Source organism: Balaenoptera ricei, chromosome 12, assembly GCF_028023285.1.
Source record: "Balaenoptera ricei isolate mBalRic1 chromosome 12, mBalRic1.hap2, whole genome shotgun sequence".
NCBI classification, from domain to species: domain Eukaryota; kingdom Metazoa; phylum Chordata; class Mammalia; order Artiodactyla; family Balaenopteridae; genus Balaenoptera; species Balaenoptera ricei.
In genome coordinates, this window is record NC_082650.1 from 55,082,632 (window position 1) to 55,096,945 (window position 14,314).

The 14,314-nt window shown below is 34.3% G+C and overlaps 1 protein-coding gene across 6 annotated transcripts in view; it reads left to right on the plus strand.

Moving 5' to 3' along the window:
- HACE1 (HECT domain and ankyrin repeat containing E3 ubiquitin protein ligase 1) overlaps window positions 1-14,314 on the plus strand; it is a 94,608-nt gene that overhangs the window by 58,220 nt on the left and 22,074 nt on the right. For all 6 annotated transcript variants that reach the window (XM_059942018.1, XM_059942021.1, XM_059942020.1 and 3 more), the window contains 7 exons: window positions 455-523; window positions 770-857; window positions 6,924-7,035; window positions 7,127-7,224; window positions 7,407-7,494; window positions 11,528-11,677; window positions 12,191-12,387. In XM_059942018.1, coding sequence (XP_059798001.1) covers window positions 455-523; window positions 770-857; window positions 6,924-7,035; window positions 7,127-7,224; window positions 7,407-7,494; window positions 11,528-11,677; window positions 12,191-12,387 — 802 coding nt within the window. The remainder of the gene's footprint in view (window positions 1-454; window positions 524-769; window positions 858-6,923; window positions 7,036-7,126; window positions 7,225-7,406; window positions 7,495-11,527; window positions 11,678-12,190; window positions 12,388-14,314) is intronic.

The window sequence follows — 14,314 nt, forward strand, 5'->3', positions numbered from 1 at the left end:
AAATAACAAATAACACTTTGCTGTTTTTGGTTGTTTTCTGATCTTTAGGATACTCATTGAACTGATCTGGAATTAGTACAGAATATTTGAGTTTTAAGCATCATTTATGTTATTAACATGTAGGATGGTGAATGTCACTTTCTATAGGATCATTTAACTATGTATTGGAAACATATAGACAGATGCTTAAAATTTCAAGGTTTTTAGAAAGTCACTTGTTTATATCATCTGTTAATGAAAAGTTATTTTATATATATATCTGAGTGTGTGTATATATATATATATTTTTTTTTTTAAATTTCATATTATAAATCGACTAAGCATGCCTCAGATTCCATAAAGACAATCCAAACCCCATTTTTTGTGTGTGTAGAAGCCAGTCCAATTCAACACATAGTCACATTTGCCATATCACCAACTTTGGTCTGTGTGTTCTGTTTTTTACCCCCCACAGAATGACTTCACCCCGTTTCATTGAATTTGTCTGCAAACATGATGAAGTTTTAAAATGCTTTGTTAACAGGTAAAGCTTTCTTGGTTTCATGGATTACTCTTGTAGCCTTTTCTTTCTTTTCTTACAGTTTTTATCTCAGCAGAAAAAATGTTACTTCTGTTACTATTCAAAAAATGCTCAATGACAAGGACAAGTGTAGTAGGTGTGGATTAATATGTATTTTTATTCTGTTTCAATATCTGTATATCTAAATTTGCATGTCACTTAATGCTACTCATCCTTCCCATCCATGTAAACAACGTGTTTTTCTTTTAGGAATCCCAAGATTATATTTGACCACTTTCACTTCCTCCTTGAATGTCCTGAACTGATGTCAAGATTCATGCATATCATAAAAGCACAGGTAGTGCTTTTTTTAATCTTGTTTTTAAAATGTCTAATGAATACTGTTCAGCTAATTTGAATACTGTTCAGTAATTATTATCCTTGAGACCACCTGCTGTAAGTGGAGTGACATTACCTTATTCTTTACTTTAGTATATGGAGTTACATTAGTATGTTACTTTTGTATGAGGAGTAACTTTAAGAAATGTACATTGAGTGCCTACTATGTGCAAAGACAACATGTTGCCGCATTGCTGAAATGGAACACTAGTCCTATAAGGCTGATGGTCCTTGGGGATTTTATCCCCAAATACATTTGGGAAATATAACACATGCCCTGTTGGAGATTAATAAAGCATATCAGCAGCTTGCTAAAGGCTTTGAGAAGCCCTTTGGTAAAAATAATGGTTTAGCTTTGTTAGTCTTCCAAACTTAGTTGACCTGAGAGCTTTCCCCGACGAGGGTTCGTTCCATATATCTCATGTTTCATGAAACATGCTTGGGAAAAGCTTGTTTTGCTACTTAGCAGCTATGTGACTTTGGGCATATTTCTAACATCCTTGAGCCTTGGGTTCTTCATCTATAAAACAGAGATAATGACACCAACCTCATAAAACCTCCATGGTGAAGAATAAGTTTTAAATAGTGACGTGTATATATGTTCAATAAATGGTAGTTGTTTTGGAGATAGAAAGGATATCTTCTGTCTCCAGGGGGATCTTAATTCAGTCTAGAAGGGGAGATAATAAATGTACCCGTAAAATACAGTAATTACAGTATGACCTGATTCGATAGGAGTTTAAGGGAGGAAGAGCTTGCTTTTGGCTGCTGTAGTCAAGGGAGATTTCAAAGAGGAGGTGGATTTTAATCTAAAAAACATGCAAAATTTTGATAGGACTAAATGGGGAAGATGAACATTCTAGCTAAGATATGGGTCAGGACATATAGATGGAAAAGTGTATTAAAATACAGTGGGTTAAAGCAGAAATTTTGTGTAGGTGTGGAATGAGATGTAATTCTGGGAAGGTAGATTAGGGTTATACTGTATGGAACGTTGATTGCCAGATTGCAGACTCTCCATTTGCTAGGCTGTCAGGAGCCACTAATAATTTTAGGAGAATGACATGATCCTGCAAAGTTTTAGGAAATAATTTGTATGAAATGTAGGCTAGACTGGAGGTAATGGTTTGGTTAGTAGTCATAAGATAAATGCAATAGGTATTTTAAATTGTCTTCAGGGACACTGATCCTTTTAGAAATTAAAGCTAATAACTAATCTTTATAAAATTATACACATGTGTATAGGTCTCCTTTGGCATCTGTTTAATAATGATGATGTAAAAGATAAGGTAGTAGTAATAACTTGCATTTATTGAATGCTAACTTTATGTCAGGTTCCGTACATTTGTTTCACATAGATTATTTTATTTTTTTAACAATCATGTGAGATAGGTACTCTTTTACTGAAGCTGGAGAGGTTAAGTAACTTGTTTAAGTCATTCAGCTACTAAGTGGGGGAGCCAGAATTTAAAAGTCCATCTGGTTCTTAAGTTCATTTTCTTAATCTATATTAAATTACTCCATTCTAGGGTAAATGAGATTATAGGTGAAAGAAGCTTTTAGTTTTTGAAAGAGGTAGTTTGCTATATTTAATACTGTCTCTGCTTTTCACTTCCTTTTCCCTCTTCCCTTCCTGTATTCATTCAAAGAGCATCTGCGTTAGCTATCCACCTTTTTGACCCACAGAGGGGGTTTTGTTGCCTGACCAGTGCGGGTGTCCACTTGCATAGTGGTGGCCCAGTGAGGAGCTTGGACGTGCTAAGGAGGGTGTTTGTGTGGAAGGGGAGCTCAGCACGGAGTATGTGAGTTGGCGCGGTATATGGAGGATGTCCAGTGTGCAGGGTGGTGACAGTTGCTCAGAGTAGTTTGACAGAGCTTGAGTGGGGTATAGGGTATCTATGCAGTGACTGGGCCATGTCAGTGACAGAAGATTGATTATGTATGAGGTGGGGCAGTTGATTGAATAAGTCAGTATAGTAAAGATAATGTGTCTCACTGTTGGAGAAAGTTAAAAAATGGAGGAAAACGATGAATCACGTACTATTGGATTGGAATTGGAGATATCATTGTGAACTTATAGTTTCCTATGTGGTTAGATAGATATAGCAAACCTGGCATCCATTTCTTGGTCTCTGAATACCATTCTCAATGAACGAGAGCCTGTTGGAGAAATGGCTAATTCAGAGAAAGTACAAGATGAGCCTGGATCATCTTATTGTGCCAGAAAGTTGTACAAAGAATTATGAGGTTATGTCAAAACGATTCAGAACCAACTTGAATGGATTCTACTGGCCAAATCTGGGACAATTTGAACATCAAAATAAATAATGATGGCAAAATATTGCAAATAAATCGGAACCCATAAGTCTCTAGTGAAAGAATTAATGAATAAATGGAAAGTTTGATGAAGGGTGGGATGTTTTTATAGTCTCAAAGTATCTCCTCTTAGAATACTAACTAATTACAAAGATTAAAAAGGAACTTTACAGTGGAGAAGCTTGGCAGTGATCACAGCAGACATACCAGTGTGCCAGCTGATAGGATGCACTGAGAATATGGTATCACTTCTTTGATATTCCTGTCAAAGATGCATACCCTGAATTTAATCATGGGAAATCATCAGACTAACTCTAATTGAGAGACATTCTACAATATAACTGACCTGCAATCTTTAAATGTAGGTCATGAAAATTAAGAAAACACTGAACAGCTGTGCCAGAATGAAAGAGACAGGACAACTAAACGCAGTTCATGAGTCATTATGCTATACAGGATATTATATGGATCCTGGCAAAACTTGAAATGGGGTCTGAAGATTAGATATAGTAATATATCAGTGTCAATTTACTGATTTTGCTAATTGTAAACTGCTTGTGTAGGAGAATTCTCTTGTTTGTAGGAAATACACACTGAAGTATTTAAGGGTGACTGGACATCATGTTAGCAGTTTACTTTCACCTTAGCGGAAAAAAAACGCACCATTGTACTATACTAAGAAATTTTCTGTAACTTGGAGGCTATTAAAAAAAAAAAGTAAAAACAAAAACAACTACCTCTGCTAAGGGATTGACTTCTTCTTCTGTTGGTGGTTTTCAGGTGGCCTGGTAGTTAAAGGGAGAGACATTTTGTATTGCTGTACAAATACTATTAAGAAGAGCCTCTGTAATCAGTCCTGTTTTGTGATATATTTTATGGAAATGCAGGTACTCAGAAAGTTTACATTCAGAAATGTGCTCTTTGGCTCTGTAGGTATATGGATGTGTGTGTGGATGTTTTGATCTTAACAGATAACTTACTAGCTTTTGAAGGTAGCATTTTGTACCTTTTAATGTTACATTTGAATTACTTAAAAAAAATTGCCACTTGTATTTATTTTCAAATGGTCCACATTTTCTATATGAAGGATAGAATTTAATATTTAATATCTTATAATGGCAAATAAGTTTACTGTCATTTAAAATACTTATTCGCTATAATTTTAACATTGTTGTGAGTGATAAGAACAACATCTATTAGCGTTCTGGGAGTTGAGTATTTGCACAAATTACTTAACCTCGTGGTGCTGCATTTTTCTCTTGAAAAACGTTTCTCTATGAAACAGAGATAATAAAAGTCCCTTTTTCTCAGAGTGTTGTGAGGATTAAGTGTGAAAATGCATGTAAAGTGCTTAAAACAGTACCTGGCTTATAGATGCTTTAATAAACATTAGTTAATTTATGATTATAATTATTATTATTTTGTTCTGTATTTGCATTATTTCATTTAATCCTCAGAATTAGCCCTTGAAGTAGGTATTATTTTCCCCATTTTACAGGTAGGAAAACTAAAGTTCTGAGAGGATTGGTAATTCCCCTAAGATCACAAACCTAGTAGTGGCAGATCCAGGATTTCAAACCATGTTTATCAAACTTCAAAGCCCATATTTAAATACATTACTTCTGTGTAATATTTTTTCTCTCCTCTTTTACCTAAGTTTTAGGAATAATCAGCATTAAAATTTCAAGCATTTAACATTCTAGCCTGTTTACTAAAAATGAAATATTTATATGACCAGTAATGAATATATAACAACAGCAGCGTTTTATTCAAAATGTGGAAAACTTGCTAGAAGTATGGACAAAATTATACATTTAACTTTGGAAAAGGGAACATTTACTCTTTTCTTATTGAAAGAACAGACATTAAAAGGCAAAAATTAATCTTGCACCAGTTATTTTCATAAAAATATTTTTATTAAGAATTAATAAAAAGATGTTTAAGTCTTTTGAAGAAAACAAATGTTTAGTTTAGCTCAGATGAAGAAATTTACTGGTATCCTAAAAATTGCATGAGAGAGAACCTCTTTGTGGTGTTGGACATGGATCGTATTTATCTCTTGAAACTCTTGGCTTTTGTGGTATTGCACCACCCTGGTTCTCCTTTGACTTTTCTAGCTGTGTGTATCATTTGCTAATAAGCAAATTCTCAATCCTGACCTGTGATCATAAACTTCTCTGTTCTTGGTGTTTGTCCCTGTATCTTTAATCTCTTGAACAAGGGACATTACCTTGTCTCCAATTTCAGCTTTGTTCATGACTCTCTTTCTAATGTCTCAGCTGCAGAACGTTCTAGTATTTATTTCTAAGCTCTTAGTAGTTATATCCCAAGTAACCTTAAATTCAGAATATATAAAACCTCATTCGTTGTCTTCCACCAGTGCCTTCTAGGAGTGGGGTAGACGGGGGTGGTGCTGGGGTTCCCCCTCTAAGCTGTTTCTGATTTTAAGTTCTGCCCCTAGAGATCTTCTCTTACTTTTCTTCTTTATTCAGAGGAATAATGTCTTTCATATTTACTTCATTGTTCTTCTTTCCTACTATGACCAGGACCGTATCACTCTATACCTATTATTTCAACTGCTGCCTAGATGGCCTCCCTTTATCCTGGTACTACTCTCATTTTAATGAGTGCATTTACCATGCTATTCCTCTGACCAAGTATCTTCAGTGGCCACTGTGTTTTTTACTTGATTCGAAGGATCCATAATTATGTCCTTGATTTACTTACAAAAACTTCCTTCTTTCAATATGTGTAGGGTTATGCCGGCGCCTTCACTGCATCTTCCGCGGAGACACGGTTTCTCCTTTTGAGCCTTTTTCCTTGTCTGCCTTAGCCTGGTGTGCTTTCTTTTCCTCCTGCTTGAGCAAGACCTACCCATCTTTAAGTCCTGGTTCAGACCAGGACCTCATGAAGCCTTTGTACTCCACTTATCTGCACAATCTCTGAATTCTTAGTGCACTGTGGTCTGTACTTCACTGTTTAGAACTTGATATCATTATGTGTTATATTGTTCCAATGTTATTCTCATCTCTTTAACTGTATTAAACAGTTTTCAGCAATGAAATTTTTACAGCTCTTATGTTACCTGAGTATTGGCACATCCTAGGTACTCAATAATACTTTCTGATGAATAAAATTACAAATCACTTACAGTTTGCATATCTGGCAAAAGAACAAAAGGTAGAGACTTTCTTTACTGCTCATGAGATCTTATTCTTCAGTTTTTAGGGTGGAGGAAGGGAAGAAAAAAGGATAACAAATTCCTTTCTAGTTGCTGCATATATTCAAAGGATAGAAATTAAAATTAGGCGTAAAGATTATTTTCATAGAAAATTAAATGAACATGCAACATAATTTTTCTGGATGTGGAAATTCATTCTTACAAGCCTTCTTGGGTTTAAAAGAAATTGAGAGTGTGTTCAATTGTATGTCTGATATTGAATTCTTTTAATTTATCAAGTCTTTTCTGTTGATAATGTAGGGAATTAAAAGAAATATGCTCTCTAGGTAGTCAAAGTGTTTCAGCTCAGATCTGCCTTTTTGTGAATAGTGGATGAAATATCAGAACCTTATCTAGAACTACTTATTATAAATAAAGGTCTAAGAATGATTATTTGTAGAAAGGGCATTTAGCATGCTAGTTAAGTAAATCTGACAGTTAAGTGACTGAAATACTGCTAACATATTTCACTGTTATTTGTTGGGGTAGCCATTTAAAGATCGCTGTGAATGGTTCTATGAACATTTGCATTCAGGACAGCCAGATTCAGACATGGTGCACAGGCCAGTGAATGAAAATGATATCCTGCTAGTTCACAGAGGTATGTTTAACAAAGTGATGTGTGTGTGAGGCACGAAATACAAGTTATTGTAAATTTTAATATGTAAAATTAACCAATGCTACATATTTAGATTCTATTTTTAGGAGTAGCTGTGAAGTTGTGTCAAAAGCAAATTGTGCAAAGCTAAAGCAAGGAATTGCGGTACGGTTCCATGGAGAAGAAGGCATGGTGGGTATAAAAATCAGTGTTGTTAAGATCACTGTCTCTAAAAGATTGAAATGCCCTTCAATAAAGTTTAATATTTAATTGATAATGGAAGAAATTTAATATAATTTTAATGTTATTATTATTTAGAAAAAAATTTCACCATATATTTCTGTTGATACTTAATCTTATTTTCTTGAACTCAGGGTCAAGGTGTTGTGCGTGAGTGGTTTGATATTCTGTCTAATGAGATAGTCAATCCTGATTATGCATTGTTTACCCAGTCAGCTGATGGTAAGTTGTACAGTCTAGATGACTTTTTCTGTGACTTGTCACATTTTCAGACTACTTCAGTGCATTTTATCCTTTTATTCCTATAGTAGCCCTGTGAGCTAGGGTGGTTGGATATTCCCTTTTCATAGAAGAGGACATTGAAATTCAGGGTTTTTGTTTACGTTAGCAGTTAATGAGTGGTAGGATCTTGAGTGGAACCTGACTCAGCCTAGCGTTCTTTCCTCTGAACAGTTGGTTCTCAAATGCTTGCCTCAAGGACTAGTGCTGGCCTCAAAGAAGTTTTCATCAGTTCTTTGTATAAAATAAAACTAAATTTATTCAATTTAAGGATCGTCCTTTAGTCTACCTTTCTTGAGTTAAAATTTCCTTTTATAAAATCATGCTAGTAGATGAACTTAAAAAAATACAAGTCCGCGTTGGAAAAGTTAAAATTTGCTAACCCTATTTGAGTTTCCAACTCTTAAAAGTTATTGGTCATTAAAAACAAAGTCTAGAAATCATGGTGTGTTAAATCTTAACTTATAATCTGTTTGTTTATAGTAACTTTGTTTTCAGCCCTTTTAAAAGATTAAGAGTTGGTAACTAAAAAGCTCTTATTTAACCATGTAATGCAAATAAAAAACTCTCTTTATTGAAATGATGTTTGCTACCTACTGAATTGTAATTTGATACTGTAGGCTAGATGGCAGTGTTTACCACCTCATTTGTATAAGATATACCTGAGAGTTCTTTAACTTAATAAAGATTTACATCCAAGTGAAGGTGGGATTTCAGTTTTTAAATGCTTTGTTCAGTTGCTTTCATTTCCTGAAAAATTTTTCTTTCCCAATGTTTAAATTCTTCTATAAGGAGAGAGTGTCTTATTAATTGTAGTTTCCTATTGTATCCAACCAAACCAGCAGCAAATCTCCATTAAATAAGAAGGATGACTGTATGAGAGGCAAGTGGGGGTGGGCTGCAGTGATGCTTGGGAACTGCAGATATTCACCTATGTGATGGGCTCCTCAGACACATTTGGTGTATTTGAAATTATTTAGGAATATGGGACTTCCTACTTTAATTCTGTAACCTTTGATTATTTGCTCTGAGATGAACTTAGTGTCTTTGTGATTTTACGACAAGTATGATGAGGCCCTAGTTTAGTTATTTAGGCCTAATCTTTGAAGCAGGATTTAGCATTAAAACATTGTATTTTAGATTTATTTCTTTTCTTTATAGTCCCTTATTCTAAGTTGTTTATTTAGTTTCATATCTGAAAAACAGATTTGGTGTGGAATCATTAGTTGAGGTGATTATTCTACAAATTTATAGCAGATAATATGATGAAGCACATAGACCATAGTTTCTGATTCGTCCTTTTTGTAAGCCATGTATGTCTTCTCTTTGGGGCTGTAATATTAATAAAATATAGATGAAATATTTTCATGTTCTTATGTTTAGTTGACAAGAAGAAAATTACATTTAGGGTTCCTAAATGTGGGGAATGTTTGGATAGACCTAATGTATGTAGTAATTTCTTTAAAGCTTGCTTTCTAATTAAATTAAGATGCTTACTATAGAGCAATAGTAGTGTAGTAGAGTGGCTAAGAGTTTGGCCTTTGGCGCATTCCACTGAATGTGAATCCTAGCTCTGTCCCTTTTTCTGCTATGATCTTGTGCCAATAAATGTAATATTTCTGGACCTTGATTTCCTTATTTGAATATGGTGATAACTTATGTTTTGTAATATAGTGGGAAATCAGCTGATGTGTAAAAATGCTTAGCCCAATGCCTGGCACATAGAAATCAGAAATAAATATTAGATGCTATTATTATTTTTAAAATATTTTAAAAAATTAATTTATTTTATTTATTCATTTTTTTTTGGGCTGCGTTGGGTCTTCGTTGCTGCATGTGGGCTTTCTCTAGTTGAGGCGAGCAGGGGCTACTCTTCTTTGTGATGCACGGGCTTCACACTGCGGTGGCTTCTCTTGTTGCGGAGCACGGGCTCTAGGTGCATGGGCTTCAGTAGTTGTGGCACATGGGCTCAGTAGTTGTGGTTCGCGAGCTCTAAAGCACAGGCTCAGTACTTTTGGTGCACAGGCTTAGTTGCTCCGCGGCATGTGGGATCTTCCCAGACCAGGGCTCGAACCCTTGTCCCCTGCGTTGGCAGGTGGATTCTTAACCATTGCACCACCAGGGAAGCCCGATGCTATTATTATTAGTCTGTGAAAATGATATTTTCTTATTGAATAGGGTTTTTCTGAGATGATGAAATGTCACAGTTTTATTGGTTTTGAACTTAAAACATGACATAAACTTTATATTCTATCTTAATTCACTTTCGAGCTAAAAATTATTATTCGTTTCCTGAAGACATTTTCCCCCGTTTGTTTCCTTTTTTTCTTTTGATTTCTCTGTATCTATTCTTTTTAATAACCCAAATTTCCCAGAAAGTACTTAGAGAAGGAATTATACACAGACCTAGGGGAGGAAATAGGTAAAAGTGTTTCTGATTATTCTCAGAATATTGTATTTTTGGAATAATGGTTATGTTTGTCTTTGAAGTCTTTCTTCATCTCACAAAACTTTGTTTTGACCTTTTTTTTTTTTTTTTTGGCTGTGCTGGGTCTTCGTTGTGGCATGCGGGCTCTCTAGTTGTGGTGTGTGGGCTCCAGAGCGCGCAGGCTAAGTAGTTGAGGTGGGCGGGCTCTCCAGTTGTGGCACATGGGCTTAGTTGCGCACAGCATGTGGGATCTTAGTTACCCCACCAGGAATCGAACCCGCGTCCCCTGCATTGGAAGGCGGATTCTTAACCACTGGACCACCGGGAAGTCCCTGGTTTGACTTGTAATACCCAGTCTTACATCATGACTGGGAATGATTCTCAAAAGGTACTTAACAGTGGGTGACTAGCTTCATGTGGCCCTTTTAAGTCATTCAGCCATAAGCTTCCAAATGTGTACCTTATATCTAAGTAAACTTACTGGTCATGTCAATTTAGTCCAGTGCCAGCACTGATAAATCAAAAGACCAGCAAAGCACAAAGAGTTAAAATATGTATGCTCAATGGCCAAACATTTCACTTTCCAATACTTTCACTTTTCCTTTGTTTATTTTTGATGCTATTTCATTAGATTTATCTGTCTTTCTTTTTGCCCAGGTACCTAGAAGAGAAGTAAATAGCATGAGCTCAGTAAATATTTGTTGAATGAATGAGAGGTAGTGATCACACAGAAAAAATAAGGAAGGTTATTTAAAGTTGAGATCTTGGTATTAGGTTTTTCCATTGCACTACATTTTTTTTTTGAGACTTTCTTATTGTGGTAAAGTATACATAACATAAAATTTACCATTTTAACCATTTAAAAGTGTACACTTCAGTGGCATTAAGTACATTCACCACTATCTATTTCCAGACTTTTTTTTTCATGTAACTGGAATTACCCTCCATTGCACTAGAGTTTGGCAATAGTCAATAACTATTGCTAATGCTGTTTTTGCTTTTATACCTCAGTGGTACTTATTCAAACTTGATTATTTGTCATGAGGAAAACAGTTGTACATTTAAAAATTTTAGTTATTCTCTTGTAGTGCTCAATTCCTTAAGGAGCAAAATGTAGTGAATACCTGCTACGCTGGGCATGTAAAGGTGAATGAGACAATGTCTGCCCTAATTCATAGCCTAAGTAGTTATTTCCACACTGCCTGGGAAAACGTGTGTGTGTGTGTGTGTGTGTGTGTGTGTGTGTGTGTGTATGTATTTCTAGGATCTCTCTGACACCTCTTCTAACTACTTTCGGTGAAAAGTATTCTAAAATTTTCTCTCTGCACAAAGACTTATTCTGATAAGTATGTGTGAATTAATGATTATCTTTAGTATTTCCAATTCCGCTGTTAAATATTCCACAAAGAACATTCTTTGCTGAAGAACGTTTATACATAATGTAACCTTAGCTTTGCTGCAGTTGTATGTGAACTAATTTACCTGCATTGAAATGATCTCTCTTATGCATGGTCTTAAAAATAAATTACTTTGTCTTTATTTTAATAGGAACAACTTTTCAACCTAATAGCAACTCCTATGTAAATCCTGATCACTTGAACTATTTCCGGTTTGCTGGACAGATCTTGGGATTAGCTCTGAACCATAGGCAGCTGGTGAACATTTACTTCACGAGATCATTCTACAAGCACATTCTTGGTATGGCTCCATTGTTATTTCCTTAGGCATTTATTTAAAGTGTTTTTCTTATAGGCTTTAGCGAAAATTAAGTAGATAAATGGTGGCATTTTGGGTGAATAATTTTTATTTTGATTGGAGACAGTCTGTGTATGTAAGGCATTTGGGGGCCTGAGGGAAAGAAAAAAATAACCTACATTTTTGATTTAAAAAAGTTTTTTTTTCCATTTTAGTGTGTGTATGTTTATGCTAAAAATGCATTTTAATATCAATATACTTAAGAGAATTGGCACTTTTTAAAGTTTATAATAAGTTCCTGAATAGCTGTTTCAAAGAAAGGTTACATTGTAGAAATGTAAGCTTAAATTTACAGACTTCCAAATTCAGGAATTAACATTCATTTAAATCATGCTGTGAATTGGATTATATTTTGCAGTTTTACAGAGTATCTGTAGAGGGCAGTATTTCACCATTAAACAGATAAGGAAAGGCAGAAACATTTAGAATATAACTGCTGTATGTTTGCATTTTTAGGTATTCCTGTGAATTACCAAGATGTGGCATCCATTGATCCAGAATATGCCAAAAATTTGCAGTGGATTTTAGATAATGATATTAGTGATTTGGGTCTAGAACTAACTTTTTCTGTTGAGACTGATGTGTTTGGAGCAATGGAAGAGGTGCCTTTGAAACCTGGGGGTGGAAGTATTCTTGTAACACAAAATAACAAAGTAAGTATTTGAATTTTTACCTTAGCCATTGTTTGTAACTTAGCCCTGATAGTTTGCTAATTACTCTAAAGTCTCCTGGCACTAGCCAGGAAAACTTTTACTGTTAGAGTTTTGTAACATTTATAACAGATAAAATATTTAAATTAACTAAACCATCAAATACCAGACTTCAAATTATAAAGGATCATTTCATTGTTGTGTTAGATATGCTGAGGCAGTTCCTGAAGCAGCCTAGAGCATAGTTCAGTTGATTGTGTAAGTTGGGCATCAGCATATCAAAACATTTGATTAGAAATATAAACCTACATCAATATCATATTTGCACTAGATCACTATTTCATGTTTTAGAAGTACGATATTAAGAGTTCCAATAGAGAGAAGAAATCCCAGTGTTTAAACTTTGTACATACTTTTGGGATGCAGTAAATTCTACGGGACCTCTGAACTTGATTTTTTTTTTAACTTTATAACTTGATTCTTTTTATTTATTCTTATATCTCCTGTTTGTACATATTTTCTAAAAACTTGGTGCATGTTTTAAATTATACTGTTGAAAGTTATATTACTTTAATATATAATACAGCTTTATTTTATGTTTTGATAGATTATGTAGGAAATTGGAAGTCAGAAAATCTGGTTTTGGAATTCCAGTTCTATCACTTACCAGTAGCAACTTCTGGTAAAACAGGACTAAAACCTTTTTCCTTTCCTTTCATTGGATTATAATTCCAAGACAGCTTCAGAATCAGCTAACTTAAAAAATAATGTCCACTGAATCATTTTGTAGACTAGAGATATAGTAAAATATAGTTTTTTTTTTTTTTTTTAAAGGCCAAAAGACTTGGCCGTGTTTTAACCTCTTTGAGCCTCAGTTTTCTATTCTGTGTGCTTGGGATAATAATGCCTCCCATACAGAATTGGTACCAGCATTTTGTAAACTGAAAACACAACACAAAAGTTAGTTTTTATTGGATAGTTTTCTATAAAAATAGGTTCCTAGGTTTCACATATCTATAGGAATGAAGACCTAAATTAAGCTACATAATTTTACCTTTTGAAACTTAGATACTATACATATTTAAAAAAAATAGAAATTTAGTTTTTGAATATAAAATCAGGACCTGAGTTTTTGTACATTTATACTTAGTAAAGTTTTAGTCTACCCTCTCATTTTACACATGAGGACGCTGAAGCCTGAAGAGTTAATGGTAAAGCTGGGGCCAAAACCCAGGTCTCCTAGTTTCAAGTCTAAGGTTCTTCATCCTGTTAGTAAAAGTAATCACACTGAGGTAGATCTTACTTGATTTAATATAATGAGTCACGTTAAACTCTAGAAGATTAAAATAGTAAAATGCTTAAAATAATTTTTTGAATCTATATGAACTTGCCAGTGAATGGAAATTTTTAAAAAATCTTCTAATTATTAGATTGTCCACCTCATAGTGCATTTATTATTTTATTTTACAATGGATACCTCCTCTCAATTAGGGGTAATGAAGTCATAAAATCTTCATTATAAGCAAGTGATTGCTTTTCATGAGAGAATCTCATACATGATTCCTATCTGTGAATACACTCTCTGGTGACTGGATTTGTCACTCCTCTCAGATATATTTTATATGAAAAGTGGAAAGGCTCATTCAATTCAAAGGCTCTACAATTGCATGGTAGATAGCTATATTTATACTTGTATCTCCTAACAGCCTCCCTTCCATATGACATGATTTTTGTTTAGATTTTTAAAATACGTATTTTATTCTTTTGCATTTGTGTTTTTGTATTAAAATCTAGAAAGAAGGAAGATATTTAATAAATAATAACAAATAAGAATACACTTACATTGAGGCTTGATCGTGAGTCTAGCATGAGGCTGGAATATTGCTGTAACATTAAAGAGCTTGGAAGTTTTGTTTCTAAATTTAGCACA